Source organism: Gopherus flavomarginatus, chromosome 10 (genome assembly GCF_025201925.1).
Source record: "Gopherus flavomarginatus isolate rGopFla2 chromosome 10, rGopFla2.mat.asm, whole genome shotgun sequence".
NCBI classification, from domain to species: Eukaryota; Metazoa; Chordata; order Testudines; family Testudinidae; genus Gopherus; species Gopherus flavomarginatus.
The window spans coordinates 62,913,105-62,940,714 of record NC_066626.1 but is presented as its reverse complement, the minus strand read 5'-3'; the positions used below and the strand labels follow the sequence as shown (position 1 = coordinate 62,940,714).

The following is a 27,610-nucleotide window of genomic DNA, read 5'->3' as shown; positions in this document are numbered from 1 at the left end:
TTTGTAGGTTTCCCTGGCAACCATTGATTGCAGAAAGAATAGAGACAAAATAATCAATTTGTTTTCATCTGATAATTAGGGGGAAATGATATTACATACAATTACAAAGAATTTTCTAGCCATACCATTACTACGGCAAGTCTTTTCATAAGTGTTCAATGCTCTAGCCAACAGAACAAAATTTGCCTAAGTTCCTCTAGGTCCCTGGTTGCCCTGGAAATAACTACCTTGCTTAGCACTTTAAAGCACTGGCAACAGGTAATAAATGTTTTTGAAATATTCCTCTATATTAAGATTTCGGATCATCTTGGTTTTAATGTATTAAACTCCTGTATAAATAATATGACACACTGTTATCAAAAGCAGTAGATGTTAAGCTAACAAACAGATTTCTTTGGTTGGAACAGGGAGAAGCAGAAAACGAGACAAATGCCAGAATACAGTAGTGTATCCTCAAGTTGAAACAGAAGCATGTCCCTGTGAAACATTTATCACCCAGCCCCATGGAAATTGGTCCGATTGCATTATTGCAGAAGGAAAAACAGAGCTGCAATTAGGAATGAGATTCCAGGGAGAGACCAAACAATGTGGAGAAGGTGTGCGACTCCGAGCTATTGCCTGTTATGATAAGACTGGCAAACTTGTGGAACCATCCTACTGTAGCAGTTCTGGTAAGGAGATAAAATAGTGTACAATGAATGTAAACAACCCAGGTATTCAGTGCTTACTTACTAGGCTATTCATTCTGAACCCTTCAGTACATATGAAACTTTTCACTTGCTGGAGTGGAGCAACGCTGTTATAGATCCCATAAATGCTAAATGTGATTCTCCTTTCTTAACATTTCAGTGCACTTTTTACAGCTGTTAGTCCAATGTCCAGTGGTTACTATTTTGTACAAGGGTCCATTGATATTTCCCTTCATAAAATCCTTCTCTACGGGAGTTTGTAAGTGAAATTAAATAGAAACATGTTGCAGGTAAAGTTGGGCACATAGTCACGGTGCAGGGATAGATTTATTTTCCATTTGTTTAAGAACATTATAAAAACATGTATTAATCTGGGATCTACAGAGTTGAGGTTCCTTCTCCCACCCTTATTTTGATATGGTACAACTATGTGTTTTTATAGTATTGTTATTTAAATTGCTATTCTCAAATATAGAGCGAGAAATAATCACTCCTCTGAAGGGGTTCACAGTCTAAGACCCTGATCTTACAATGAGCTCTGTGTGGGCAGCCCTTGCACCTACGTTGAGCGCTATTGAAATCACTAATATTGTGTGGGTACAGGTGCCTGCTCACATAGAATGGTTTGCAGGATGGGATGTGGCGGAGAAAGGCAGGAGTCAGCACAATTTAAATAAAGGAGAGTGTAGAGTGACTCTTGGTGAGGAGCACAAGGAACAGGAAATATTAAAGGAAGTAATTTAATTTTAAAGAGGAATTTTGGAAAAAAAAGACAGCATAGCATGAATGAAGATGTGAAGCTGGGAGTGGAGGGAAGGGCAAATGGGGCAGTGATTGAGTAAAACAGGGAGCCATTGAATGCATCTGAGCAAATGAGAGCAGAGAGGTACCTGGGACCACATTTTGGAGGGCCTGCCAGATGAAGAGAAGCAGCTTGAATTTGATGTGGTAAGAGAAGCTAACATAGTGATTCAATCCTAGTGTGAATTCCATGTGCAGCTGTCTGTTTATTACTGTTCCAGTTAGCTGCACAGATTCATAACACTGCTTTTCCATGCTTTTGTTTTCTAGCACCATAGTGCTGTACCCACTCCCCGTGGTTTTCACATGGGACATGTGGTGTGCCATGTAACAATTGATTATGCCTCTGTGCTGCACGGGAAGAGGAGTGTTGCATTTTCACTCTCCTTCAGAACCCTTTTCTACAAAAAGGGAGCAGCTGGTGTTTAGGGAGGTGGGTTTTTCTGTGTAGTGACTTGTTCTTTTGAGGAACCTAGGGCTTGTGTGACTACTAATTAAAAGGAGTTTACTGTGTGTGGCTTCCCTGAACCGATTGAATCTGTTTTGAGCCATGTTTTTCTTTTGTTATATTCATGTGGAAGTATAATGGCTGTGATTCTCTCTTGAATGTAGTGGAGAGTGATGGCCACAGGGAACTGTTTGTAGCTTCTTGATCCTTGGCCTCTGGCCTCAGCAGTAATTGGAGCAGCAGGGGGCCTGCTCCAACTTCTGGCATTTACATAAGGTCAGTCATGGATGTGACACTAGTGACGGATCTAGTAAAACTCTATTCCACCATGCCCCCTCCCACATCCTGTCTCCAGAATGCCTCTGATGCACCTTCTCCCTCCTTTGACGTTGGGAGGGCAGGAGGTGATGGAGCTGTTTCTATTAGCTTTGAGCAAGTGGGCTTTCAGCTGTGCAAGGACAATTCTCTACCAGCTGTCTCTGGACAGATCACTGTATGCTGCTTATGTGGTGTCAGAGGCTTTAACGAATGAAGGAATCTGATTCAAAATGGACAATCAAAAAGGTCTTACCATAGTAAGGCACAGTGCAGAGCTGCCCCCCCAAGGGGGGACCACAGGGAGGCATTTGGCCCCACAAAAGCAGAGTGTCCTCTGGAGCTCTTGAGCAGATATGCACCAATCCCAGCAGCTTGTTCCTCTTCAGATGACTGGTGTCTGTCACCTCTCCGCTCAATTTGGAGTACACTATGCTCTCTCATGGGGGAGCAGGGAAGCAACATTATTCCTTATACTCCCCAGAGCATGCCAGCTGTCCAAACTGGTACACAATTGGAAAAATATAATTTTTTTCTTTCAACATCTAATGATGGGACAAGAAAGAAATGTGTACTCAAGGTTCTAAGTGATTTTCAAACATATTACAAATGGAATCATACAAACAAAAATGAAACTCTGTCTCTGCTGCCCCCGTCAGCTAGAAAATAACCAACAAAACCCAACAATGAGCCCCAAGAAGTACCTTGCCCCAAATGTCCACCCAGCTGTACTAGCCCTCAACACATCTCTCTTTCCCTGAAAGTACAAGAAAATAGCTGGTCTTTGCAGTGTACCTTAAAGGTCAAACTCAGTCATGCTATTTCAGACCAATTTTCCAGAATGTTCAAGTTGAACTATCTCCCCTCTTGAGTTGGATATATGCTGTATTTCTGTTTAATTACATATTGCAGTGTTCCTGCTACTATTTTTGATTTTATCATGTATATTAGTGGGGGGGATGTACGTGATAGCTGCACATGGAATAAAATATATAAAATTAAAAGCAATATATATATACACACTATCACTAGCAATTTACACCAAAATATACAGAACTATATATATTTGTCAGGGGAAAAGAAACCTTTCAACCAAAAGACATTCCTAGGGGAAAGGAAGTAACTAAGGATTCACCTTTTGTAACTTTGGGGCCATTTTCTGCCAGTTGGTTTGCCTGGTTCAATTTGGACGACATGTACTGAAACTCCATATTTAGGTACAAGAACAATCTGTTATAGTCTAACATCCTCACATGATGTGAACCTTCAAAGCTGTTGTCACCTTCGACTATCAGTCTATCTAATAGCTAATGGGCTCTAAATTTAGCTCTGAAATCCCAACTGGACTCTCCTTTTCAACCTCTCTCAGATATTTCTGGTTGTTTCCTTGAGTACAAAGTGGCATGCTTAGTTACGATTACGTCTGCCATTGAATTTGTGAAATCGGAGCCATATCTGTTAAAGAATTTTTCCTCCATTTTAATACAACATATTACACACAACCTTATTGTGTTCAAAGTTCATTTTTTAAATATAAATATTTTCCTTCCTTTTTGTTTAAAATCTACCCGTCCATAAAAGAATTTGACACTAATACTCTCTTGCCTGGCACTTACAAGGATAATCAAATGCCATTTGATCAGAACAAAACAGTCAGAAGCTCTGCTGTTCTGTATGTTTTCTGTGGCAACAGAATCAAAGGTGCAGCTGACGCATCAAACCCTCTGGGATTAATACCCATGAATGCACATTCTACTAATCTGTATCTTATAAAGCATCTTGTGAAAAATATGTGAAGTAGCAGCATGAGCAACATCCTCTGTTAGTGCTACATTCCGGTGCAGTGCTGCAGGCTGTTGTTTCTTCTCTCTGAATGTAAATCTTAATATCATGGCTTTCCTTCTTTGTTGATATTATATACTTTTTGCTACATTCCTAAGAATGACGCTCTACATTGGCTGATGTTCACACCTGTGAAAATGGATGCTGCTTTGCTTTCCTGAAAATTTGTTTTCCTATGCTTAAACATTCACCGACTTTTATTATCCTGCCCTTATCAGTAATCTTCATTTCTGTTGTTAGCCATATGCAATGCAGTTGTGATGAGCTATATAAAGCCCACTCTGCTGCAACCTCTAAATGGTCAAGGGATCTACCCGGCTGAGGCTACTAGATTGACCAGCATCAGTTGGGATAAGAGGCTACAGTCCAGGCAGAAGGAGGTGGCTGCAAGAAAGGTTAAGGACTATCCTGCATCATCAGCAAACTGTTGGGAAGCTGCCCAAGGAGCAGGACCTTAAGTTCCATGAGGACTGGGGTGAGACTGCTGGGGGAAAACCCCACCATCCTAAGTGGATTCCCCGTCTCACATTCTTTGTAAACTAGAGGAAAAAAATGGACCTCCTGGAATCTTGCTACCAAGGAGGGATACAACATAGAGATTGGGTTGGAGGATCTGAACCAAAAGGCTAAGAAAACAAGATGTCACCTTCCTTTCCGTTCCCTGCTTTTTCCTTTTCCTCCCTGCCCATTTCTTTTATTTGTTGTTCTTTTGGTTTTTTTCCTGTTCTCCCCTTATTTTTGAAGTGTGTGTACGTGTGCATGTATATGTATATGTGAATATGTACAAAAAGGAACAAGCTCTTAAAGTTCCAATGTACGTTCAAGGCTCCTAAGAACAGGCAAAAGGGCTGAGCCCCTTCCCAGCAGTTTTTGCATTTTCTGTATTTGTTAGTAATTAGAAATAACTTCTGCTTTACAAGAGAAATTTTGGCACAAAAATGGGCTAGTCATCCTAGCACAGGTGTATCAAGTTTTGGAATATTCTTGTAGAAACTTAACATAGTGTGTGATCTAGTATGCTGCTTTGTGCATTAAGCTACTGAAATATACTTTGGTAAGAGTCTCCTTTTGAAACTCATTCAGTCGTGTGATCCATAATAGCACTGTTGATTAAGAAATGGCATAGCATTTACATACCACATTCCACCAAAGTAAAGTGAGACTCTTCTCAGTGTGTTTTGTCCCCATTAATATGTTACACTAGAATTCATTTTAGAGTAAGGCATTGTCATGAATTTGTGTACTGTACCTTTAAGGCCCCTGGTGCGGGAGCTCTTCCTAACACCCCTTTTGGGCATGTGTAGCCTGAGAGACTGGGAGAGCATGTGGGTTGCAGCTCAGAAGGTTTCTCCTGTTTCTTTGAGGGCTCATAGTTGGTTTTGGATGTTTGTTTTAAACTTTTGTACTCGTGTCCACTATACTGAACTGCTTTTTGTACCACTGTGTTGTCTGAGTTTCTTCTTCCTTTAAACTGAATGCGCAGCCGGTGAACTTCAGAACATACTGCGTTCTCTTTAAGGTCACAGACGACATAAAACTGAAACACAGAATCCCCAAGCAAAAAATATGAAGACATTCAATATGTCAACCTCAGACACCTGGTGGTGTCTACACAAGAAAAATATCTAATTGCCTTGTGTTTTTCAGTATCCATGTTCCGTTTTTCAGTATCCAGTATCATCTGGTATCTCAATTAGTTAGAGGACATGGCAGTAAATATACCCCCACCCAGTCAACACAGTAGATGAAATTTTTGGTAGCCAGCTGTGGCAGTTCTAAGCATTTTTCAAAAGTTTTCCTATGTTGATCCACCCTTGGTGGCATATGAAAACAGTTTGTGGGTAATTAAAATATGTACGTTGGTTACTCATTCAGTACTGATGATGAGACACAGAGGAATTTAGGCAGTGTATTGATTTAGACTCATCTATTTTAACTACTATTAGAGGTTACCTTGTCACAGGAACTAGAATGTAGAGGTATTTGTCTCCCCATAATGCAGGAAATGCTTGTCTCAAAGGTATGTGCTGGCTCAGATGGTTTTTGAATCTGTTGTCAGTGGTTATGATGACATTTCTTAAAGGTAGGCAGTTAAGTTGGTAAAAATATCCCCAAAGTGTTCAAATAAACGTCTCTAGAAACCTAGAGATGACCTACAGGATTGGTATGGAGAGAAAAATGTATTGAAGAGGCTCAGACATGGGAGAGATTCGTTTAGCTGGATTCTGAGACATCAGGGGGTTTTTTTTGCCTCTGCTGCTACTGTAACAAAATGAATTTTTTTAACCATAACAAAATAAAAAGATACAGTAAACACTAGAGTGTTTATCTTTGTTAATGAAGCTAAGTAGTAAAACAAAAGACTAATGTATATTATAGGGCTTGTCTGCATGGGGACCTGTGTGTGGCAAGGCAGGGTATGAATGAACAGCACGCTAACCTGTTGTGTGCTAAATGGCCAGGTGAATCCTGCTACCTTGCACTAAAAGTTCCTTAGTGTGCTTTGTCCTGCTGCTGTTTGAAATATTTCCGTAGTATGACAAAACACACTACAAAACATTTTTTGCATGGTGGTAGGGTCCACATGGCCAGTTAGTGTGCATAAAACTAGCGCCCTGCGGATTTACACCCCAGCTTGCTGTGTATTCTGGGTATGTCTCTACTGCAATAAGACACCCGTGGGTGGCCTATGTCAGCTAACTCGGATGCTTGGGCTAAGGGGTTGTTTAATTGTGGTGTAGAGGTTTGGATTTGGGCTGCAGCCTGAGCTCTGGGACCCTACCACCTTGTCAGGTCCTAGAGCCTGGGCAGTTCAACAGCCCCTTAAACTGAGCCCAACTCAGCTGGCACAGGCCTGTTGCAGGTTTTTAATTGCAGTCTAGGCATATCCTAAGTCTCCGTGTAGACAAACCCTGAGGCTGAAGTCCCATGTCAACTCATAGTCACACCAGGTTTGCAATCTGATTGCTGCATCTGTCATGAAGGTAGATAAATAGAAGTCTATATTCCCCACTGGGGCGATCAGATCCTTAGCTCTGTGTTTGTTCTCCATGGAACACCAGCTTGTCATATTTTAAAAAATAATTGATCCTTTTTAACATAGGCAAATAAAGTTAGTCAATATTTAAGGCCCACTATTACGTGTGTTTGAGCAAGCAGTTCAGGAATTGCAATCTGCCAGGTTTTATCCTTTTTCAAATTGAAAACTTGTAATATGAGATTAATTCTGACCCATGTGTCCAGAATTCTCCTACCAGGAAATAGTGAAAAAGCTTTCAGATTGGAAAAGAAATAAATTTTCGAAATAAGTGTTTGGTTTAAAATCTGTGCCTTATGTAAGAGGAGCAATGATATAGATAACATATTTGACAATGGTTTATTGCAAAGCTGACATCTTTTATAAGCTAATGATACCTTGCTATGACATTAGCACCAGGGCCGGCTCTAGCCATTTTGCCATCCCAAGCACGGCGGCATGCTGTGGGGGGCTCTCTGCCACTCGGCAGTCCCGCTGCTCCGGTGGACCTCCCGCAGGTGTGCCTGTGGATACTCCACCGGAGCCGTGGGACCAGCGGACCCTCCGCAGGCACGCCTGCGGGAGGTCCACCAGAGCCACCTGCCGCCCTCCCGGCAATCGGCAGAGCGCCCCCCGTGGCATACCACCCCAAGCACGTGCTTGGTGCACTGGGGCCTGGAGCCGGCCCTGATTAGCACACACAGCTGGAATATTCCCTTTCATTTAAGAAACTATTCTAGCTCTAACTAACAACTTTGTCTTGAATTATTTGTTCAAAAACAAAGGGCCAGATCCTAGTCTGTTTACAGCCTCATTTTGTCAGTCAATAATTCCTCCAAGCCCTTTGTTTTTTTGAACTGTTTGTAATATTTGCCCAGAGAATATTCTATGGCTCCACAGCCAATCAACCTAAAAGCCATTTTTCAAAATGCCTTTACTGAGATAATTTAAAAAAGACAAACACATTTGCCTTCTGCAACTGAAAAATTTCTGCTTTTCCAGTCATTCCAATGAGGAGCGGACTGTTTGGAAGAGTATAAACAAACTGGATGGGAAGTTGAAACAAATATCTAACTTTGTGCTATCATGTCCTCCCTTGATTAGATCTGCTGGATGTTAATCTAATTTCTTAAATTGACTTTCTGTTGCCAAATTTGCAACAGTTCACATCATTTTTACTGAGATGCAGAATAGTGGCCATGTTCAAAATCCTGCATTGGTAGTTTCCCCATTGACTATGAGAGTATAACAAAATATACAGCCACTCTTCCCTTTCCACAGAATTAACATCATGGAATTATTGTCTGGGTTGAGCTCTCTGAATGAGAGAGACTTGCCTGTATCTTAGGGTCATAACTTGGCAGCTGAAATTAGCTGAGGTATTTGTTGACAATGCTTAGCTTAGCACATTGTGAAGCTGGCAGCAAGATATTCTCAGTGGAGAAGTCCTGAAATCTGGCGTGTGCTTCCCCTGCTTGCGCCAACAGAGCCTGAATCTTTTGACCTTCGATGATTTTCTGGTGAGGGGCATTTTTTTGTTGCCATTTGGTGGTAGAGTGCTTTCAGGGAGAGACCCTCAACTCTGGAACACCCCTTCAGCCCAGGTCTATTGATCTTCAGACTGTGCTGCAAGGCACTGCTATTTACGCAGCTATGGCAGAATTGGACCTTTGAGTCATACAATATTCAGTGGTGGTGGTGGGGGGAGTTTGCTGTTCTCTGGATGATCCAATTTTGTTTTTGTGATTTGTTGTGGGAGTGTGTAGAGACTTGAATAGGATCCCGTTGTTATTGCATTCATTTAGTAATAATAATAATAACTGTTAGATTGGTTTTATAATGTTTTTGTTACAGTTGTAAATGGTCCTAGAGCATTTCTGATACACATTTTATAAATGGGACGAGTACAGATATATTGAAGTTTGCTTTGTGTTGCTTTCCTGTTCCTCTCAGAAAGAACATACTTCCTAAAGGAACGGCTAGTACCTTAGTTTGAGGTGCGTGCAAGCAGAGTAGATGATTTTCCTGAGTTAGAGAACACTGAGCAAAACAGATCAAGGAACAGTGCTGAGCCCCTCCCCTCACTGACTTATTGGCCCCGAAAGTTGAATTTTTTGGTTTGCATTATGGACAATTAGTTATAAATTGTGAGTGTTGTAACTTCACCTCATTTTTATCTTCTACGGGTAGGGAAAAGGGTTTGGTGAGCAAAGAATGTATGTTTTCCTCTGAAAACTACTTAAAGCTTCTGGGCTAGATTGTGATCCTACAACCCAATCTGAGTAAGAGGCATATTGGGAACCAGATTGTGACTCGTGGTCATAGTCTGGTTCCCTTTCTCCAAAAGTGAGAGGTCACATGTGCCAGCCTGTTCCTTGCCCAGATTGCTTCTCCCTTGGCACCAGCTTCGATATGTGGACCGGTTCCATCTGCTCCCTGACCACCTGCATGGGAGGGCAGACTCTGGTGATGGAGTAGCCAGTGCCTTTGTGCAAAAGCATTTCCTATAAGCCCCCATCCCATTCCTTTATGCGATTGCACAACAGTGCTCACAGTTGAGCGTTTAGTATGACGATATAACAAGTGCTTGAACATAGCAGACAATAAATGCACTGAAAGAATGGTTACTATGATCACATGTAAAATCACCTTTCTGAGGTGTACCAAGCAGGGCTCCAGTCCCGCAATGCTGCCATACGTGGATCTCCCCTTGAACTCATGGAGTATGTCTACACTGCAGTAAATGACCTGTGCCACGTCCATGGCTGGCCCAAGTCAGCTAACTCGGCTTGCAGAGCTCAGGCTGTGCGGCTTAAAATTGCAGTGTATATGTTCAGGCTTGGACTGGAGCCTGGGCTCTGAAATCCCATGAAGGGAGTGGGTCCCAGAGCCTAGGCTCCAGCCCAAGCCTGAACATCTACACCGCCTGAGCCCTGCAAGTCAGAATCAACTGACTTGGTCTCAGAGACTTGATGCCAAGGGTTTTTTCTTGATGTGTACACCTACCCATGGAAGTTTTATACATGGTGGACTTGCAATGTTAGGATCTATTTATCTGCACCATTGGTCATGGCCTAAAAGATTCTTAAGGTACAGGTTTTCAGTGGGGATCCTGACTAATCTGAAATTCATACACATACAGGTGTTTGTGTACACACTGATACAAATTTGACCTAAAGTATGGATATGCATCATTAACCACGTCTGCAAAAGGTACAGAAATTATAAAACTTGACACTTCTCTCTGAATGTATCATTTTGTTCTTGGAGAGTAATAGGGTTTCAGGTCATTGTGTGATATACAGTACCATACTGCAGCAAGAGTTCAGAATTCCCAGACCTCAGGTTGAAATGTACGTTTGTTTTTGTTACTTTAAAATGTATTTTTGACTTAATAAATGCAGAGGTCAGTATCAAAGGAGAAAATTAATTGTAGAACCTACTAATATTAACATTTCAGCCAAATAGTGGATGTCAACTTGATTTTTTTTTTAAAGGAAGAAAAACATAATGCAAAATCAGCACCAAGAAAACTGCTGTTTCAGAGCTTATAAAGGCTCTAAAATTGAAGAATAAAAGCAACTTTTGGATACATTTCAATAATTATAATGATGAGTTAAACTTACTGTCTTTTTTAAAATTTATTCTCTGATCTATTTAGAATCTATAATCAGTGTGCTACAGATAATGAAGGAATACACCTTTTTTGTTCAGAAAAGAAAGCCAGAGTAAATTAGTCAATGTGATTCAATATTTGAGCTCAGTTAAATATTTATTGTAAAAGATTTGGGGTGTGTGTGTGTGTTTTGTTTGTTTGTTTGTTTTTTTTACTAAGTTTTGATATTATAGTATCTCTTAAATCTCCAAAAAAGCAAAATAATGGTGCATCTGACATTTTAAATCATCACATGCTGCAAAAGGGCAGGAGGGAGGGATTGCTCAGTGGTTTGACCATTGGCCTGCTAAAGCAGGGTTGTGAGTTTAATCCATGAGGTGGCCATTTAGGGAACTGGGGTAAAAATCTGTCTGGGGATTGGTGCTGCTTTGAGCAGGGGATTGGACTAGATGACCTCTTGAGGGTCCTTCCAACCCTAATATTCTATGAACATTCATTCAATTGTAATATCACATGCATAAGAGTCCTTTGAGTTAACTTACATTGTTATCAATTTAAAGACACTAAGCCCAATTCCATTTGCTCTGTTGGTTTAGCTTTATAAAATATTGGTACAACAGTAACAAGTTTGGATCTCATTTTCCCTTAGTGACTAGTTCTCATCAAGGATAACAGCCTACTCTTACTGTCAGCTCATGGAGCTAATTTCCTAGCTTTAGTGGTAGAAGTCTGTGATTGATGCAGAGGGCCGTGAGCAGAAACCTGTGATGAGGGTTGTTACACAACCCAAATGGATTCAGTGGAGTTGAACTGGTCTAATGGACCAGATGGCCCACTGATGTGTGTTGCATGTTTCATCAGGACTTGTTAATAAAATTATTGCTGTTAGATTTGTGGAACCATATAGATTTACTTCATTAGTATTAATTCATGTATGTTCATATTCAGTTGCCAACTATTGTAAATATTAATCACATGAGTAAAACTAATAGATCTTTGTTTTTTTTCCAAATTCAGTCTATATAATTAGAAACAGTTCCTCCATTTGGATTCCCCCAGCTGCTTGTTTATTTAAGCTGAGCTATTTTGTTCCACATAGTTCAAAGGAAATTAATGGTGGTGTTATCAGTGGCCCTTGAAGCGATATACAGAATTATACCTATAATCTGTAATCAAATCACCCCTTCTCTTTGTTAAACTGAATAGCTTGATCCTCTTGTGTCTGTCACTATTAATCTTCTCTAAAAGGCCCTCCAATTTATCAACATTCTCCTTGAATTGTGACACCAGAACTGGACACAGAATTCCAGCAGGAATCACATTAGTGCAAAATACAGAAATAAAATAATCTCTCCACTCCTGCTCACACAGGGAGTTCATGTTCAGCTGATTATCCACCATGATCCCCAAATCTTTTTCAAAGTCACTGCTTCCCAAGAAATGGTCCTTCATTCTGTAAGTATGTCCTACATTCTTTGTTCCTAGATGGATATATTTTCATTAAGCCATATTAAAAGGCATATTGTTTACTTTCACCCTGTTTACCAAGTGATCCAGTTCACTCTGTGTTAGTGACCTGTCTACTTCATTATTTATGTCATTTGTGAGCTTTATCAGTGATTATTTTATGTTTTTTCCCCAGTCATCAATAAAAATGTTAAATAGTGTAGGGCTAAGAACCAATCCTTATGGGACCCCACTAGAGATACTCATTCGATCATGATTCCCTGTTTACAATTACATGTTGAGACTTATCAGTTAGCCAGCTTTTAATTCATTTAAGAAGTATCATGTTAATTTTGTGTTTCTAGTTTTTTAATCAAAATGTCATGCAATACCAAGTCAAACACATTACAGAAGTCTAAGTATATTACAACTGCGCTATTACCTTTATCAACAAAATTTATAATCTCATCAGTAAAAGATATCAATTTAGTCCAACAGGATCTGTTTCATAAATTTATATTGATTGGCATGAATTATATTGCCCTTCTTTAATTCTTTATTAATCATGCCCCATATCACTCCACTATCTTCCCCAGGATTGATGTCAGATTGACAGGCCTGTAATTGCTTGGCATATCCCATTTATCTTTTTAAATATTGGCACAAGATTAGCTTTCTTTCAGTCATCTGGAACTTCCCAGGTGTTCCAAGACTTATTTAAAAGCAACATTAACATCCAGCAAGCTCCTCAGCCAACTATTTTAAAACTCTTGGATGCAAGTCATCCAGACCTGCTGATTTGAAACTGTCTATTTTAGTGTAGGTGCTGTTTAACATCCTCCTGAGATACTAGTAGAATGAAAAGAGTGTTATCATGTGATAGGTCTATATCACATGCCTTTTACCCCAAATATATAACAGAAATATGTATCTACTTTTTTGCATTATTATAATTTCTACCATTTCCATTTAGCAATGAACAAATGTCATTGTTAGGATTCTTTTTATTCCTAATATACTTTAAAAACTCCTTCTCACTGTTACTTAAATCTCATGGTCATAGAGATCTCCTTGTGTCTCTTTGCTTTCCTTATCAATTTTCTACAATTCCTAGCTTCTGATTGATTTTCATTACTATCAACTTTCCTTTCTTCCATATGCTATATGTTGTTTTATTTCTTATAGCTGCCTTCATTTCTCCTCCAAACCAGGTCAGTTTACTAACCAATACAGACCTCTCTCTCAGTTGTAGGATTGTGGTTTTGAGGGCATGGAGAAAAGTGTTCTTAAACCATTAGTTTATCATTCACGTTTTTTTCAGAATAAATTATTCCTCTGAGTTGATTTGGCTCGTAATTGTTTAGCTTTGTGAAATTGGCCCTTTTAAAGCACCAATTTTATGTCACTGGTCTGTTTTTTATTCTGCTTGCACATTAAATATGTGATCAAGTAATGATCACCTAAGTTGCCATTAATTTTAGATTGGTAATCAGTTTCTCTTTATGAGACAAGGTCTAATATAGAATTTCCCCATGTTGGATATAATACTTTTGAGTTAGGGAATTGTGAGTTATAAGAAGATTTCAAGGATATTTTAAACTGGCAGCCTAACTTCCAGCATATGTCACTCAGATTGAACTCCCCTGTGATTATACAGCTTCTCCCCTTTCCCTACATATTATATTAAGGAGCCAGTCATCCTGTTCCCTAGTGTGATTTGCCAGTCTGTAGCAGATAACAACTAATATCCCATTTTGTGCTTTATCTGTTAAGCATAAATATGCATTCAAGATAATTTTCTTTTAGGTTATCAGTGACTCAGAAATAGGTAATGCCATTTTTACTTAAACTGTCACCCCCTCCTCTTTTGCCCACTTGATCCTTCCTAGAGAGGTTATAATCATTTATTTTAAAATTCCAGTTGTGTCTCATTCCCTGCAGGTGTCAGTAATACTAACTAGATCAAATTTATACTGATAAATGAACAATTCCAGTTGCTCTTGTTTGTTACTCAAGCTCGTAGCATTGGTGTATAGGCAATTAAAGAATTTCTTCTCTTCATGTCCTTTGGTTCCTTGATCAATTTCGTATTTGGTTTCCTAATTTTGTGCTCAGTACTCATCTTCCTTCTTCTTTAGCTTCCTGTTCTTTTATTAGTTTAATAGCCTCCTGGCTACCCTAGCCAACCAGTCCCTGAAAAGATTGGTTCCCCTGCTGCAGATGTGGAATATACAGTATGCAAAGTATACAGCCCTCTCTCTCTCCATACAAGGTGGGTCAGTGTTCCACAAAACCAAAATCCTCCAGCCTACACCACATATCTAGCTAGCAGTTCACTTCCAGAATCTTCTGTCTTCCTTTTCTCGTGGGACAGGAAGTATCTCAGAAGATTGCTTGGGCATTCTTTAGCACACTCTGAGTTACTGAAGTTATCTATGATCTCTGAGATATCCTATGATGCAGTGTCTTTAGTGCTGATATGAACCATCACTAATGGATTGTTTCCTGTTGGATAGGTTTTTGAAGTCAATTTTCACGTCTCCTTTTCTGGCTCAAGGAAGGCAGAACACTGTCCTGTTGTCTGTCTATTCCTTGAAGAATGCTATGTCAATTCTTCTGAGTATTGAATCCCCCAAGAAGAATCATATATCTTTCTTGGATGGCTGGAGAACTCTTTGTGGTCAGGCTTGATTTTTTCTTACAAGTTGAGTCAAGTTGCCATCAGTGTGTCCCATATGTCTCTCCATTTCCTTTGACCAGCTGGATCTTGAGAAGTATCTTCCACAGTTTCCATACTGAGGACCTAGTATTGATTGGAAACTTCTACCTGTGTGGAATTCCTCCTGGTCCTCTTCTCTCTGGTGGCTACAGCCTGCCTATTCTCATCTGTCCCCAGCTGTATTGCATTTTGGGGTTGCCTAACAAGGATAGCACTGTTAGAAGTTTGTTAATTGAAATAATAAAATAAACTTGTGTGGATACAAATGAGTTGAAAGCCAATTCAATATTAAGTGTATCGGTTTCAAAAACTGCTTAAGAAAGGGTATTTATTTTCAAATCACTTTAAAGTCAACCTCATGGAATGCTTTTGGCACTTTTGTTTAATACTGTGTTCAAAAAATTTAACTTTAGCAGAACAACAACCAGGCAAATATCAGTGGTATTAATGTCATGTAGAGCCAATAATAAAGGCTCAACAACAAACTATCTCAGTGCAAATAAAAAATAGTAAGATTAGCAAGAGGCCACTATGACTCCTGAGATGAAATCAGACTTTTCTCTTCACTCCCATTTTGCTATGCCAATAATACAACTTTTGATAATGCTCAGAAAATCGTATTATATTTAAATTATAGAATTAAATATTACAATTAATATATTATTCAATATATAGATATGTCCTGTTTGTTTTGGGGTGTGTGTGGTTTTTTTGGTATAGTGTGTATGTATGTTGCTTCCGAAATTGCCAGTGCTGGAAGTCAGTAGCCAACATCTGGGATTATCATGCATGTCTAAAGTGGACTCCCTTCAACCTGCTGGTTGATGCAGAGGCCAGTTGCTTGAGTCTTCCACCAGACAAGCTGGCTGGCTCCTGTAGGGGAGAACCACCACACATCCCTGCTCTCCCCTGAAGTCTCCCACAGGGGAGACAAACTAAATAGCTTCCACAATTCTTCCATCCTAGAGAAGCTAGTCTAGTGGACAACCAGGCCAGCAAAAGCTGGCTTATTCATTTGGGGCCGGAGACATTTGGGAAGCTATCTGGCTAGAAATATTTTATTCACTGAATTCCAATAATGGGACATCCATAAACAAGTCTTTATATTTTTAAGCCCCTCTGAGGATAGCTGTTTATCACATTTAGATTCTTGCAAAGAAATGTGTATCCACTGCAATCTCTGAACATAGGGACCTCAACGTATGAACCCCTAAGTGGTTAACAAAACAAATAGTAACTGTCTGCAAGGACAAGAGCAGGAAAAGAAAATTGTCATTCTACTTCCTTTGAAGGTGAAATATTGCTCAGTCTTGAGAACTGGTTCTGCTTTGGCATTATTCTACTGGTACTGCCATCAGGATTTATATAGTATCTCTGGGGAGGGATTATCAGTTTATCACTGAAAGCAAAGTAGAATAAGTTGGACTTTCAATACTAAAATGTTTTCACAGTTCAGAGGTCTGGTGAAGGATCCCAATTTAGCTGTGTTGGAAAGAAATACCATTGATTTCTTCAGTTTTATTTGTTATATTCATATTCCTTACTACTCTCTGGTAGCTCTTTCTGTTATAAATTTAGGTCTTTCTCTAGACCTCACACTTGTAAATACTATTTGAAGACCCATTTTGCCTCCACAGATCAGTTGATAACCTTTCTGGTTAATCCTTCTTTGAAACAAAGCACTTTTTGTTCCTGTTGATAATCAATTACCTGGGCTGTCACACAGCCAATAAAACTGATATTTCACATAATTTTAACAGAGCTCCAGTTCTGCATAAAATGTGATTTACAAAAATCTATCACTGGCAAAATTCTTTTTCTTTTCATAATTCATTGTAAATTGCTTTGAATGGCAGCCTCTTTAGTTGGTACAATAATAGTGGTGAGATATCCCAGGGGTCCCTTTTTTTGCCCCATATTGTTTATATAATATAAGAATACAGGGCACTCAAAATCCAAAGATCTCAAAATCTGCCACTAACACCGAAAGTGAAAGAGTAGCAAGTAACAAATGATGAAAAACGATGACTAATTAAGATGGCTTTGGAATAATAAATGAAAAGGTTGCTTAACACAAGCCAATGTAAAACTATAGATCAGACTGTAACAAACTAAAATAGAGTAAGTTTTAAGTGAAACAGTCATGCAAGTTTAGGAAAGAGTTACAGTAGGAGCAATTGCAGAAGAATTACTGCAGCTGTCACCCTTATTGTCTGCCTCTAGTTAAAAAAAAAAGGGTGGGGGACATTTCAATGAAAGGAAGGCAAACTACTATTATTGGAACACCACAGAATCAGCAGGTTCAACCTTTGGCATGGGGCACCTTGCATAGCTCAGCAGTGGCATAGCTAGAGTATTCAGAAGCAGTGTTTGATGGTATCATGGGGCCAAGCTTCTCCTTGGTTCTAAAGAATATGCTGCCACACCCAGTCCTCAGCAAAGAGGTTTACTCTCTTAACAGAGGTTAACAAATAGGCAGAAAATAGTCTGAACTCTATCCTTGGCCCCAGGATTCAGACCACCCCTCCCAGAGATCTCTGGGAATCAGCTGTACTCTCTTCCTGGAGCAGCAACCACAGACTACTTCCTGAGCCTCTGGCTCATTGCGCCAGGGACCCACCACAGGAGCTAACTCCATGTCAGTGTGGATTTCCCTCCCAGGACTCAGCATGTCTTAATGCTTCCTCCCTCCAGCTGCCCAGGTGAAGCCCAGCGCTCTTTAATTAGTTGGATTGGGCTCACTTGCTCCGATTCAGGGGAGCTGGGCTTAGTCTATCCACGGGGGCTTTTGGAGAGCCTTCAACTGCTGTGACTGTCATCCTGATGTTGAATGGGGACATCCTTCTTGTTAAAAACTCAGGCATAATCAAGTCTATGGTGAGATCCTTTGAATACAATATTTGCTGTATGCATTGGCTTTATACTACTAGAGCTGAGTGGAATATTTCAACTGAAAAACATTTTTATTAAAAAAAAGAAAAATCTGTGAAACTGTTCTTGGAACTATTTTCCATTTTCTGACCAGGAAAGAGAGCATGATTCAGTGGTTAGAGTGCTAGCCTATGATATTAACTGTGATATTAATATAATTGCTTTATGCTGACCAAAGAACAGAAACAAGAATTCTAATTCTGAAAAGCTCCCTTCTGAAGAAGGCAGAATCTGAGATTAATAAAAACTCAGTATGTAAGTGCAGGTGAAAACTTAAAAGTCAGGTATCTCATAAGGAGTGACAAGGGAAGAGCTGCTGAGGAGCGCATGATTAGTGTGAGAACCAAAGGGAACCTATCCAGGTTGCTAAGTCTCTTCCTGCACAAGAGGATTCACAAGCTCCCATGGAGATCACCAGATGTGACTGTCAACCAGATAGATCATGTGAGCACAGCTAAGAGATTGACATCTCTTTGAGAGATGTCAGAGTCAGCAGCGAAGTGGATGTTGGCTCAGATCATTATCTTTTAGTTACAACATTACAGTTCAGATTTAAAAAGATCCCGAAGGCAGACATAAAGAGTATTACAGCAACAGAGCAGTTCCAGGACAAAGAAAAGCAGATCAGATTCCAGACTCCCATTTAACAGCCTTTCCTGTGTTTTACAGGACCAGGCTGATGAAAGTCTGGAAGAAGACTCTAGTCGCTTTAGCAAAGGAAGTAGTGGGCCAACAAAGAGGGCAGAAGAAAGATGCCTGGATTGCATCTGGACCATGGGCTGCGATTGGTGAAAGGAGAGATCTCAAGGCAATTCAAGACACAGGCAACACTTTCAGATGCAGATGTAAGATATAGAGAAAAGGACAAAGAAATACAGAAGTGATACAGGCAAGATAGAAATCCTTGGGTTCAAAGAGAAGGCTGCTGTGGCAGAAGCAGCAGCACAAATTGGAGACTTCAAGCAACTCTACAGAATACTGGAAGACCTCTCAGGAAGAACCAGGCTGTCACAGGTGATGCCCTCAGGAGCTATGTGGAGGTCTCAACTGGCTCTAGGTACCTGGAACTGGGTTGGTTCTGTGCCATCATTTATCACTAGATTCCACCTACGCCTGGCCTCCACCTCTGCAACCCCAGTACCTTTTCAGGCCTTTGGCTAGGCCTGAGGGTTTTCCAGGCAGGAGCTCCCTGGCTCCCTTGCCCTATTCCCCAGCACTGCTCTACTCCGGTACCTTACTCAAGTCCCAGGAAGCTAGGCTCTTCTTTCTCTGTGCCTAGAGAGAGACTGCCTGTGCTCTCGGCCCACAGCCTCTTTATAGGGCCAGCTGTGGCATGATTGGGGCATGGCCCAGCTGTAGCTACTTTCCCAATAAGCCCAGGTTTTTCCCTACCACAGCCCTCTCCCAGGGCTGTTTTTAAGCCCTTCAGAGTAGGAGCGGGTGGCCACCCCGCTACAGCCCAACAAAGTGTCTTTATAAATCACTCCATCCAAAGCTCCTCATTGGCTTTTCTAGGAGTTTCCAGTCTATTCTGTCCCTGACTCAGACCTTAAACAACTGGGAAATTATATCTGGAGGTTCTGGAGCCATGGTTGTAATAGTCCTGGGGGAGGACCCCTATAGGCTCAGCTCTGTGTTCCAGGAGCTATCAGACTCCAAAGGGGAATACACAAAGGAGCATACAACCTACTGCATTCACTTTAGTCTTCATAGCTGGGATTCCAGCTTGTCCCACCTCAAGTTATCTCTGACTGGAGGTCCCTGAACAAATTTGGCAAAAAACACATCTCTGACCCTGACAACCTGATCCAGTCTCCTCAAAGTCATGAGGCTCTAGCCTGTGGTTAGCTTTGAAAATTCCCCTTTAACCAGCACTTTCCTTCAACTGTCTATTGCTGTAACCACAGAAGATATGGGCCTGAAAAACATCAAAAGAGTGAAAAAAACATGAGTCAACTCTTGGAGAAGTTGTCCCGTCTACACCTCTGGAATTAATAGCCAAATTATATCAAATGGCCTCAACAGCTGCTATAGGCTTCAACAATCCATAAAAATAATTAATTACACTGGTCTACAATTTTTGAGAAGTCGTCTGCTTCAGAGATAAAATGTGCTATTTATTATGTATTTTGATGTGCTGAATTCAAATATGACAATTAAAACAACTAATTGGCTATGTTTCTAAGATATTTAGGTTTTTACATTTTATGTCTATGTATATTGTGTAGGTAGTAGAGTTTTAATCATAAATTGTAAACCTAGGTCTTTTCATGTGTTTATGGTTGCTTTACATGATAATATTTCACCTGTCCTGTTTATGTAACACTTTAAAAATCAGCAAAAGGGTTATATAAATAAAATTTATTATGAAACAAAAGGCAAAAAACTATTATGTACATAGTTTAGTCCTATTCAGTGTCTACTCGTCGCTTCTTGGCTTGTCTCTTGTATTCATTAAATGGAGCATCTCTTGTCACTGTCCAGCAATAGTCTGCAAACATTGATGGGCTACATTTGCCCTGATAGCCTGCCAGGAGATTCCACTGCAGTAGTCTGGAGCCCAACAGCTCTGCCTTACTCTTGGGTAGTTCCAAATCCCTGACAAGGTCATTCAGTTCACCTTGTGTTACGAGGTGTGGTTCAGAGGAGGAGGAGGATGGGAGAAAATGTGGGTCCTGTGACATTGATGGTTCAGGACCAGAAGTTTCATCCTCTTCCTCTTCCTCGTCTGACTCAAGTGAGAATGATTCCGGGGCATCAGGAACCGGCAGTCCTTCTACGTGGGGTACTGGGCGTATAGCTGATGGAATGTTTGGATAATGCACAGTCCACTTTTTCTTCTTTGACACACCTTTCCCAACTGGAGGCACCATGCAGAAGTAACAATTGCTGGTCTGATCTGTTGGCTCTCTCCAAATCATTGGCACTGCAAAAGGCATAGATTTCCTTTTCCTGTTCAACCACTGGCGAAGATTTGTTGCACAAGTGTTTCAGCATATGTGTGGGGCCCACCTCTTGTCCTGATCTCCAATTTTGCAGCCAAAAGAAAGGTGAGAGGCTTTCTTAACCATAGTGGTTATCCTGTGCTTTTGTGATGCAGAAGTCACTTCACCAGGAACATAGCAGAAGTTATCTGCACTGTTCACACAAGTACGAGGCATCTCTGCTCACTTTGGCTAAACAGAAATGTGTCCCTTTGCAAAATCAAACACTGACAAATAAGAGAGCACGACCCGGTATGATTTCTAGAGCTGATATAGGGCAATTTGTTCAGCAGAGTGATGTAAGCTTCGTTATGATTGCATCATCCATGACTTCTAGGAATAACATGATGCAATTCATATCATGTATGACGCAATACCAGCTTCAGATGGCATCATTCATTGTTTTGCCTCAAAAGCAAGTACTGTCCAAACCCAGTCATAGATTTATTCACAGATCCAGTCAAAGATGTATTTTAGTCATTTCTGGTTTAAATTGAGATCCCTTCCCTTTATAACTCACTTATCCTCTGCCATTCCCAAGTCAAGGGTCGTATATACTGACTCAATAGCATATCTTGAAAACTAGAGCCAATCAACAATTTTAAGCATCATTTTTGTTCTCAGTGACCCAGAATTAGTAAAGTTGGACTACATTTATTTCAGAAGCATTTTGGCTGTAGAGCAGTGTTACCTAATAAATCATTCACCCACTGTTCTCACACACATCCTTTCTCTAGTTCTCAAAATACATTCAAATAGATCTCATAACAGCTGTCAGCCTAGTTCCTTCAGAAACAGGAACTAAGGGACTGTTTAGTTGGGTAAAGGTGTTCATGGCCTTTACTGTGTGAGAATTCACAACTTGTTTTCCATCTCAAAGCAGAAAGTTTGCTTTGCAACTTCAATATAAAATCCATTTAAAACAGACACAGTTAACGTGTATACTGTTGTGTTCTCATATGGGCTGTTTCTCCCACATCAGTACAGAGTTAGTGCAGCTCTGGCCTGGTCTACGCTACGCGTTTATACCGAATTTAGCAGCATTAAACCGAATTCACCCTGCACCCATCCACACAACGAAGCCCTTTATTTTGATATAAAGGGCTCTTAATACTGATATCTGTACTCCCCGACGAGGGGAATAGCGCTCAAATCAGTATTGCCATTTCGAATTAGGGTTAGTGTGGCTGCAATTCGACGGTGTTGGCCTCCGGGAGCTATCCCACAGTGCACCATTGTGACCACTCTGGACAGCAATCTGGAGTCGGATGCACTGGCCAGGTAGACAGGAAAAGCCCTGCAAACTTTTGAATTTTATTTCCTGTTTGCCCAGCACGGAGAGCTGATCAGCATGGACTGCACAGGAGATACTGGATCTGATCTCTTTATAGGGAGACAAATCTGTTCTATCAGAGCTCTGTTCCAGAAGACAAAATGCCAAAGCATTTGAAAAAATCTCCAGACAGAGGCCACAGCAGGAACTCAACACAGTGCTGTATGACAAGCGTAATGGAAAGCCAAAGAATCAAATGGACACTCATGGAGGGAGGGAGGGGGGACTGAGGACTCCAGCTGTCTCACAGTCCCCGCAGTCTTTGGAAAGCATTTGCATTCTTGGCTGAGCTCCCAGTGCTTGAAGGGTCAAAAACATTGTCCCGGGTAGTTCAGGGTATATTGTCGTCAATTTACCTCCTCCCCTCCCCGTGAAAAAAAGGGGAAAAAAATAGTTTCTCGCCTTTTTTCAATGTCAGCGTATGTCTACTGCATGCTGCTGGTAGACACGGTGCTGCGGCGCTGAACAGCAGCATCTCCTCCTCTTTCTTTTCTGATGGCAGACAGAAAGGCTTGGAAACCGTCCTCATCATCCCATCAGTGCTCCTGGCTGGCCTCGGTGAGGTCGGCCGGGGGTGCCTGGGCAACAAGGGGAATGACTCCTGGTCATTCCCGGCAGACGGTACAAAAGGATTGAAAACCGTCCTCATCATAGCAGCTGGAGGCTGAGTGCCTCACCTCCCCACTTTCATGTCTAATGAAGATTCTGTACCGCCTGGACTATCATAGCCGTGGGAGGCTGCCTCCCCCTCATTTTATCTCGCTAAAAAGTCAGTGTTTCTTATTCCTGCATTCTTTATTACTTCATCACACAAATGGGGGGATAACTGATACGGTAGCCCTGGAGGGGTGTGGGAGGAGGGAAGCAATGGGTAGGGTTGTTGCAGGAGTACCCCCTAGAATGGCATGCAGCTCATCATTTCTGTGGAATATCTGGGGCTCTGACCCGGAGCGGCTGTGCTGTCTGGTTCTCTAGTAGACTTGCCCCATATTCTAGGCAGGACTGACTCTGTTTTTAGACAAAACATAAAGAAGGGAATGACCTGAGGAGTCATTACCATTTTTGTCCATGCGCCCCCGGCTGACCTCAGCGAGGCCAGCCAGAAGCACCCATGACAGCAGCAGACGGTACAAAACGATTAATAACCATCATCACCCATTTCCAATTGCAGACAGTGATATAGGGCTGGTAACCGTCTCTGCTACCTTGCAAAGGCGAATAAATGCTGCTGTGTAGCACTGCAGTACCGCCTCTGTCAGCAGCAACCAGTACACATACAGTGACAAAAGGCTAAACGGGCTCCATGGTTGCCATGCTATGGTGTCTGCCAGGGCAATCCAGGGAAAAAGGCCGCGAAATGATTGTCTGCCGTTGCTTTCACGGAGGAAGGATTGAGTGACGACATTTACCCAGAATCACCCGCGACACTGTTTTGGCCTCATCATGCATTGGGATCTCAACCCAGAATTCCAATGGGCGGGGGAGACTGCGGGAACTATGGGATATCTACCCACAGTGCAATGCTCCAGAAATCGATGCTAGCCTCGGTACATGGACACACATCGCCGAATTAATATGTTTAGTGTGGCCGCGTGCACTCGACTTTATACAATCTGTTTTAAAAAACTGATTTCTGTAAAATCAGAATAATCCCATAGTGCAGACATACCCTCTGTGTCACTGGCAGTTCCTTGCTACTGATAGTGGTTAAAAGGCACCTCCTAAGGATGACCTGTGTGTTTATTTCCATCTTCTCCAGACTTACAGAATGGCAGATACTGGTTCTGGCTTGTACATTTTGGCTCACGGTGTAGATAGTGTTTCAGCTGGTGTCATGCTAGCTCCATAGGATTCAGATTTGACAGACAAGTGGATTGTTTTTCTAATACATTGTAATAAAGTTGTTTTGGGAGATGAATATTTCCTTAAGAACGAATTGTGCCTGGCTGTTCCAGATATAGGCAAGACAGCGAGGGTGCAAGAAACTCACTCTCTTGCATCCCTCAGCAATAATTGGCAGTCCCTTCCCCACCCCAGAGCACAGAGACTTGTCTCTGAATGGACAAATGGGCTGTTTCCATGACCTTTTGGCTGTCTTGATCTCTCTCATTGACCCAGGATCCCTGCCAATAAGACCACATTAAATTAGCACTAGCACAATCAGTAAAGGAAGAAAATCCAGCTTTTTATAGTGCAAAGAATGTGCAGAGGGGATAGGCAGGATGAAAACGCTAAAGGGAAAGTATGGAAAACAAAGGCTCAGAGATAGAGCAGAGGTGTCACCATTTCCATCACTACATTCTCTGCTGTTAGCATGCGTGGGCCTTCTGATATGGTGGCTGATCCCGCAGCCAGTGATCTATTGTTGTGGCCCATTCCATTCTATCATGGCCCCCTCACCCATACAAAATCTCATGTTTAAACCAAAATAATATCTAAAGACGTGAAAATGGGCGAATAAAAGTAGAGGAAGAATACAATTTGCAGTAAAATAAGCAAGAACACATGAGAGCAGCTACTTCCATCCCAGTCACCAAAGACAGAGAACACCATGTCGATTTAGATCTAGGGTGGTCACACAGTCCCCTAGAGTGAGCTTATTTTTGCGCAGACTCTTATAGGGTATGCAACTACCACCTAGCGGTTACTTCCCATAGTTATTTATTTTCAGTGTAACTCTCTTCTTATCATGTTCTCTTTAGTACACCTCTACCTCAATATAACGCTGTCCTTGGGAGCCAAAAAATCTTACCACATTTTGGTGAAACTGCATTATATTGAACTTGCTTTGATCCACTGGAGTGCACAGCCCTGCTTTTCCCCCCCTCCCCGGAGCACTGCTTTACTGCGTTATATCCAAATTCGTGTTATATCAGTTCACATTATATTGAGGTAGAGGTGTATTATTCAAGTTTATCATGTCTTCCATGAGATAGTTATTTTTTTAAATAAATCCTAGCCACTGTTATCTCTAGCCAATACTGCCATAATTAAGTGTCATGAAAAGTATCTTCAGCATACACTGATTCTTCTCTTGATACCAGTGTAACAACAGTTATTGTTAACTGAAGTTATTTGTAATTCTCCCTTCAATATCTATAACACTTATTATATCTTCTCACTTTCTTCTGTCCTATAGAACATTTCTAGTTAGTCCTGGTATAGAGTATTTCTAGTTAGATGATTCTCAAACTGTTACATTATTCTGAGAAGTTTGTGAAGAAAAGAAAGTTACAGTTTATATCATATTGCTTTGACTAAGATGTCTTTCCTGAATTTTTGTTTTAGGATACATTGAAGAATCTTGTGTAATTCCTTGTCCATTTGATTGCAAACTAAGTGACTGGTCTAGTTGGGCCTCTTGTAGTGCTTCTTGTGGAGCTGGAATGAAAATTCGATCCAAGTGGCTTAAAGAAAAGCCTTACAATGGAGGTCGTCCATGCCCAACACTGGATCTGAAGAATCAGGTGAAGTGTATCAAGTAGCCAATAAAATATTATCAAATATCTTTGCTTTGATCAGTGTACTGTAAGGGGCCATTAAATAAGTACTGTTCTCAACCAAATAGCTTATGGAGTTTATGGTTTCTATAAAGTAGTTACTGAGGTAGCTCCTCAAATTTCATTTTGATATGCTTCTAAGAAAAACTCCAAAATATGACGATGATAAAATCTTCCATGCCTTAAGTTATGATCTTAATTTAATGTTTTTGATCATGTCTGACTTGATCATTTTAAAAATTGGTCTTCTTTCATTGTTTTTAAGTATTTCAAAAGATAACATTTTTGCTAATTAAATCTTACTGGTTAGAATTGTGCAAACTATTACTATTTATTTTTTAAAGGTACTATAAAGTTACTATGAGACAATTACAAGATAATTTTCAGGAATGTGCACTAATGCATGTAAGTTTAACACTAAACTATTTAAGATGGAAAATTAGGAGGAAAACATTTCTTCAGATAATATGGTAATTTAATACAGTGAAAGAAGATTGTCTATTAAAGCTGACATCATAATATAGAAGTAATACATCTCTTATTTTTTTTATTTGTTTCCAAAGACTACCACAACAAAATCATTCATTATCACTATAAATTCTCCCTTAATTTTCATGTCAGGTATTTGTAAATGTTCACCTTTACTCTATCTCACCCCTGGAGGCAACCATCTAATTAAGAAGGCAAGGTTCATACAAATACAGTACCTGACATAAATCCCTGGAATTTCACACTCTTGAGCCCATCATATCCAACACAAATTCAGATCCTATGATTTGGACACTGTACCCCTCTAAACAGCAAGGAGCAGCACATCCTGGCACATTTCTGCACTTGGGGTTAGATATGTGTCTGGCAGAGGCATGGCGGATCTATACTGAGTGCACATACAACGGACCACATACCTGTGTGGGTGGAGAAGAGTGACAAACCACATCCATTACTCCTGTCTGTATCCATGCCCTGTAATAGCATCCCTAGGCCATTTGTCTGGGGTATCTCGATTTGCATGTGACTGAGAATTCTGCCACAACTGCCACTTTTGTTGTTGTTTTATTATTTGTATCACGGCAGAACCTCAGAGCCCCAGTTGTGGACCAGGACCCTATTGTGCTGGGTGTTGTACAAACACAGAACAAAAAGACAGTCCCTGTCCCAAAGAGCTTACAACCTAATTACAGATGTTGCAGCAAATTACTAGTTACTCATTCGTTGTAAGGCCAAGATTTACCTTTTAAATATTAGAGTTTAAATTCATTTTAATTGTAAATCAGGTTCATAGGATTTCATTGTCTTCATTTTTCACTCTGAAAGTCATCTTTGTAACCTCACTTTGGGCCAGAGTTGCATTCAGTAGCGCCCACTGAAGTGAATGGAAGGCAAATCTTCACCTCACTGAAAATATTACTGTCGCATGAGTGTTCTTAAAATACAGTACTGGCTAAAGCTGTAATGTATAGAAATGCCCTGTACTGTTAATCTGCATATGTTTAATGTCCAAGAATGGCATTATAGGAAAAAATACCATGACTGAATGATTACTCTAAAAAAAGTCAACATTTTAGAAACAGCTACCTAAATAATGTTATATGTGGAAACAAGACTAATAGTGTTTTCATAACTATTTTGATTGATTTTACACACTTGTACCCTAAATCAAATCAATAAAGCATTATTTAAAGTTTTTCCTTCTCTCATATCTCAGTAGGTTCAGTCTGTCAAAATTAATTGGCAAAGGGACAAAAACACATATATTTTATGGAACTTTGCAATAATGTTATTTGTTTAGGTCTTTCTTTATCTAATACCCTGCAGGTCCCACAGCTGGAGGAACCACTCATTTATATAGCAACTGTGGCTGCAGTAACTGCATTCTGTATGACAGTTTTGAAAGCCTGGATTCGAAGTGGCTTAATGTTATTCACAATTTATCCTTTTCTCCTTCTAGATATAGACAACCTTTTACATCT

General features: G+C 40.6%; 1 protein-coding gene across 3 annotated transcripts in view; it reads left to right on the top strand.

Moving 5' to 3' along the window:
- The window catches only part of THSD7B (thrombospondin type 1 domain containing 7B), a 539,966-nt gene that overhangs the window by 390,646 nt on the left and 121,710 nt on the right, over positions 1 to 27,610 (top strand). For all 3 annotated transcript variants that reach the window (XM_050969171.1, XM_050969170.1, XM_050969169.1), the window contains 2 exons: positions 408 to 671; positions 25,429 to 25,607. In XM_050969171.1, coding sequence (XP_050825128.1) covers positions 408 to 671; positions 25,429 to 25,607 — 443 coding nt within the window. The remainder of the gene's footprint in view (positions 1 to 407; positions 672 to 25,428; positions 25,608 to 27,610) is intronic.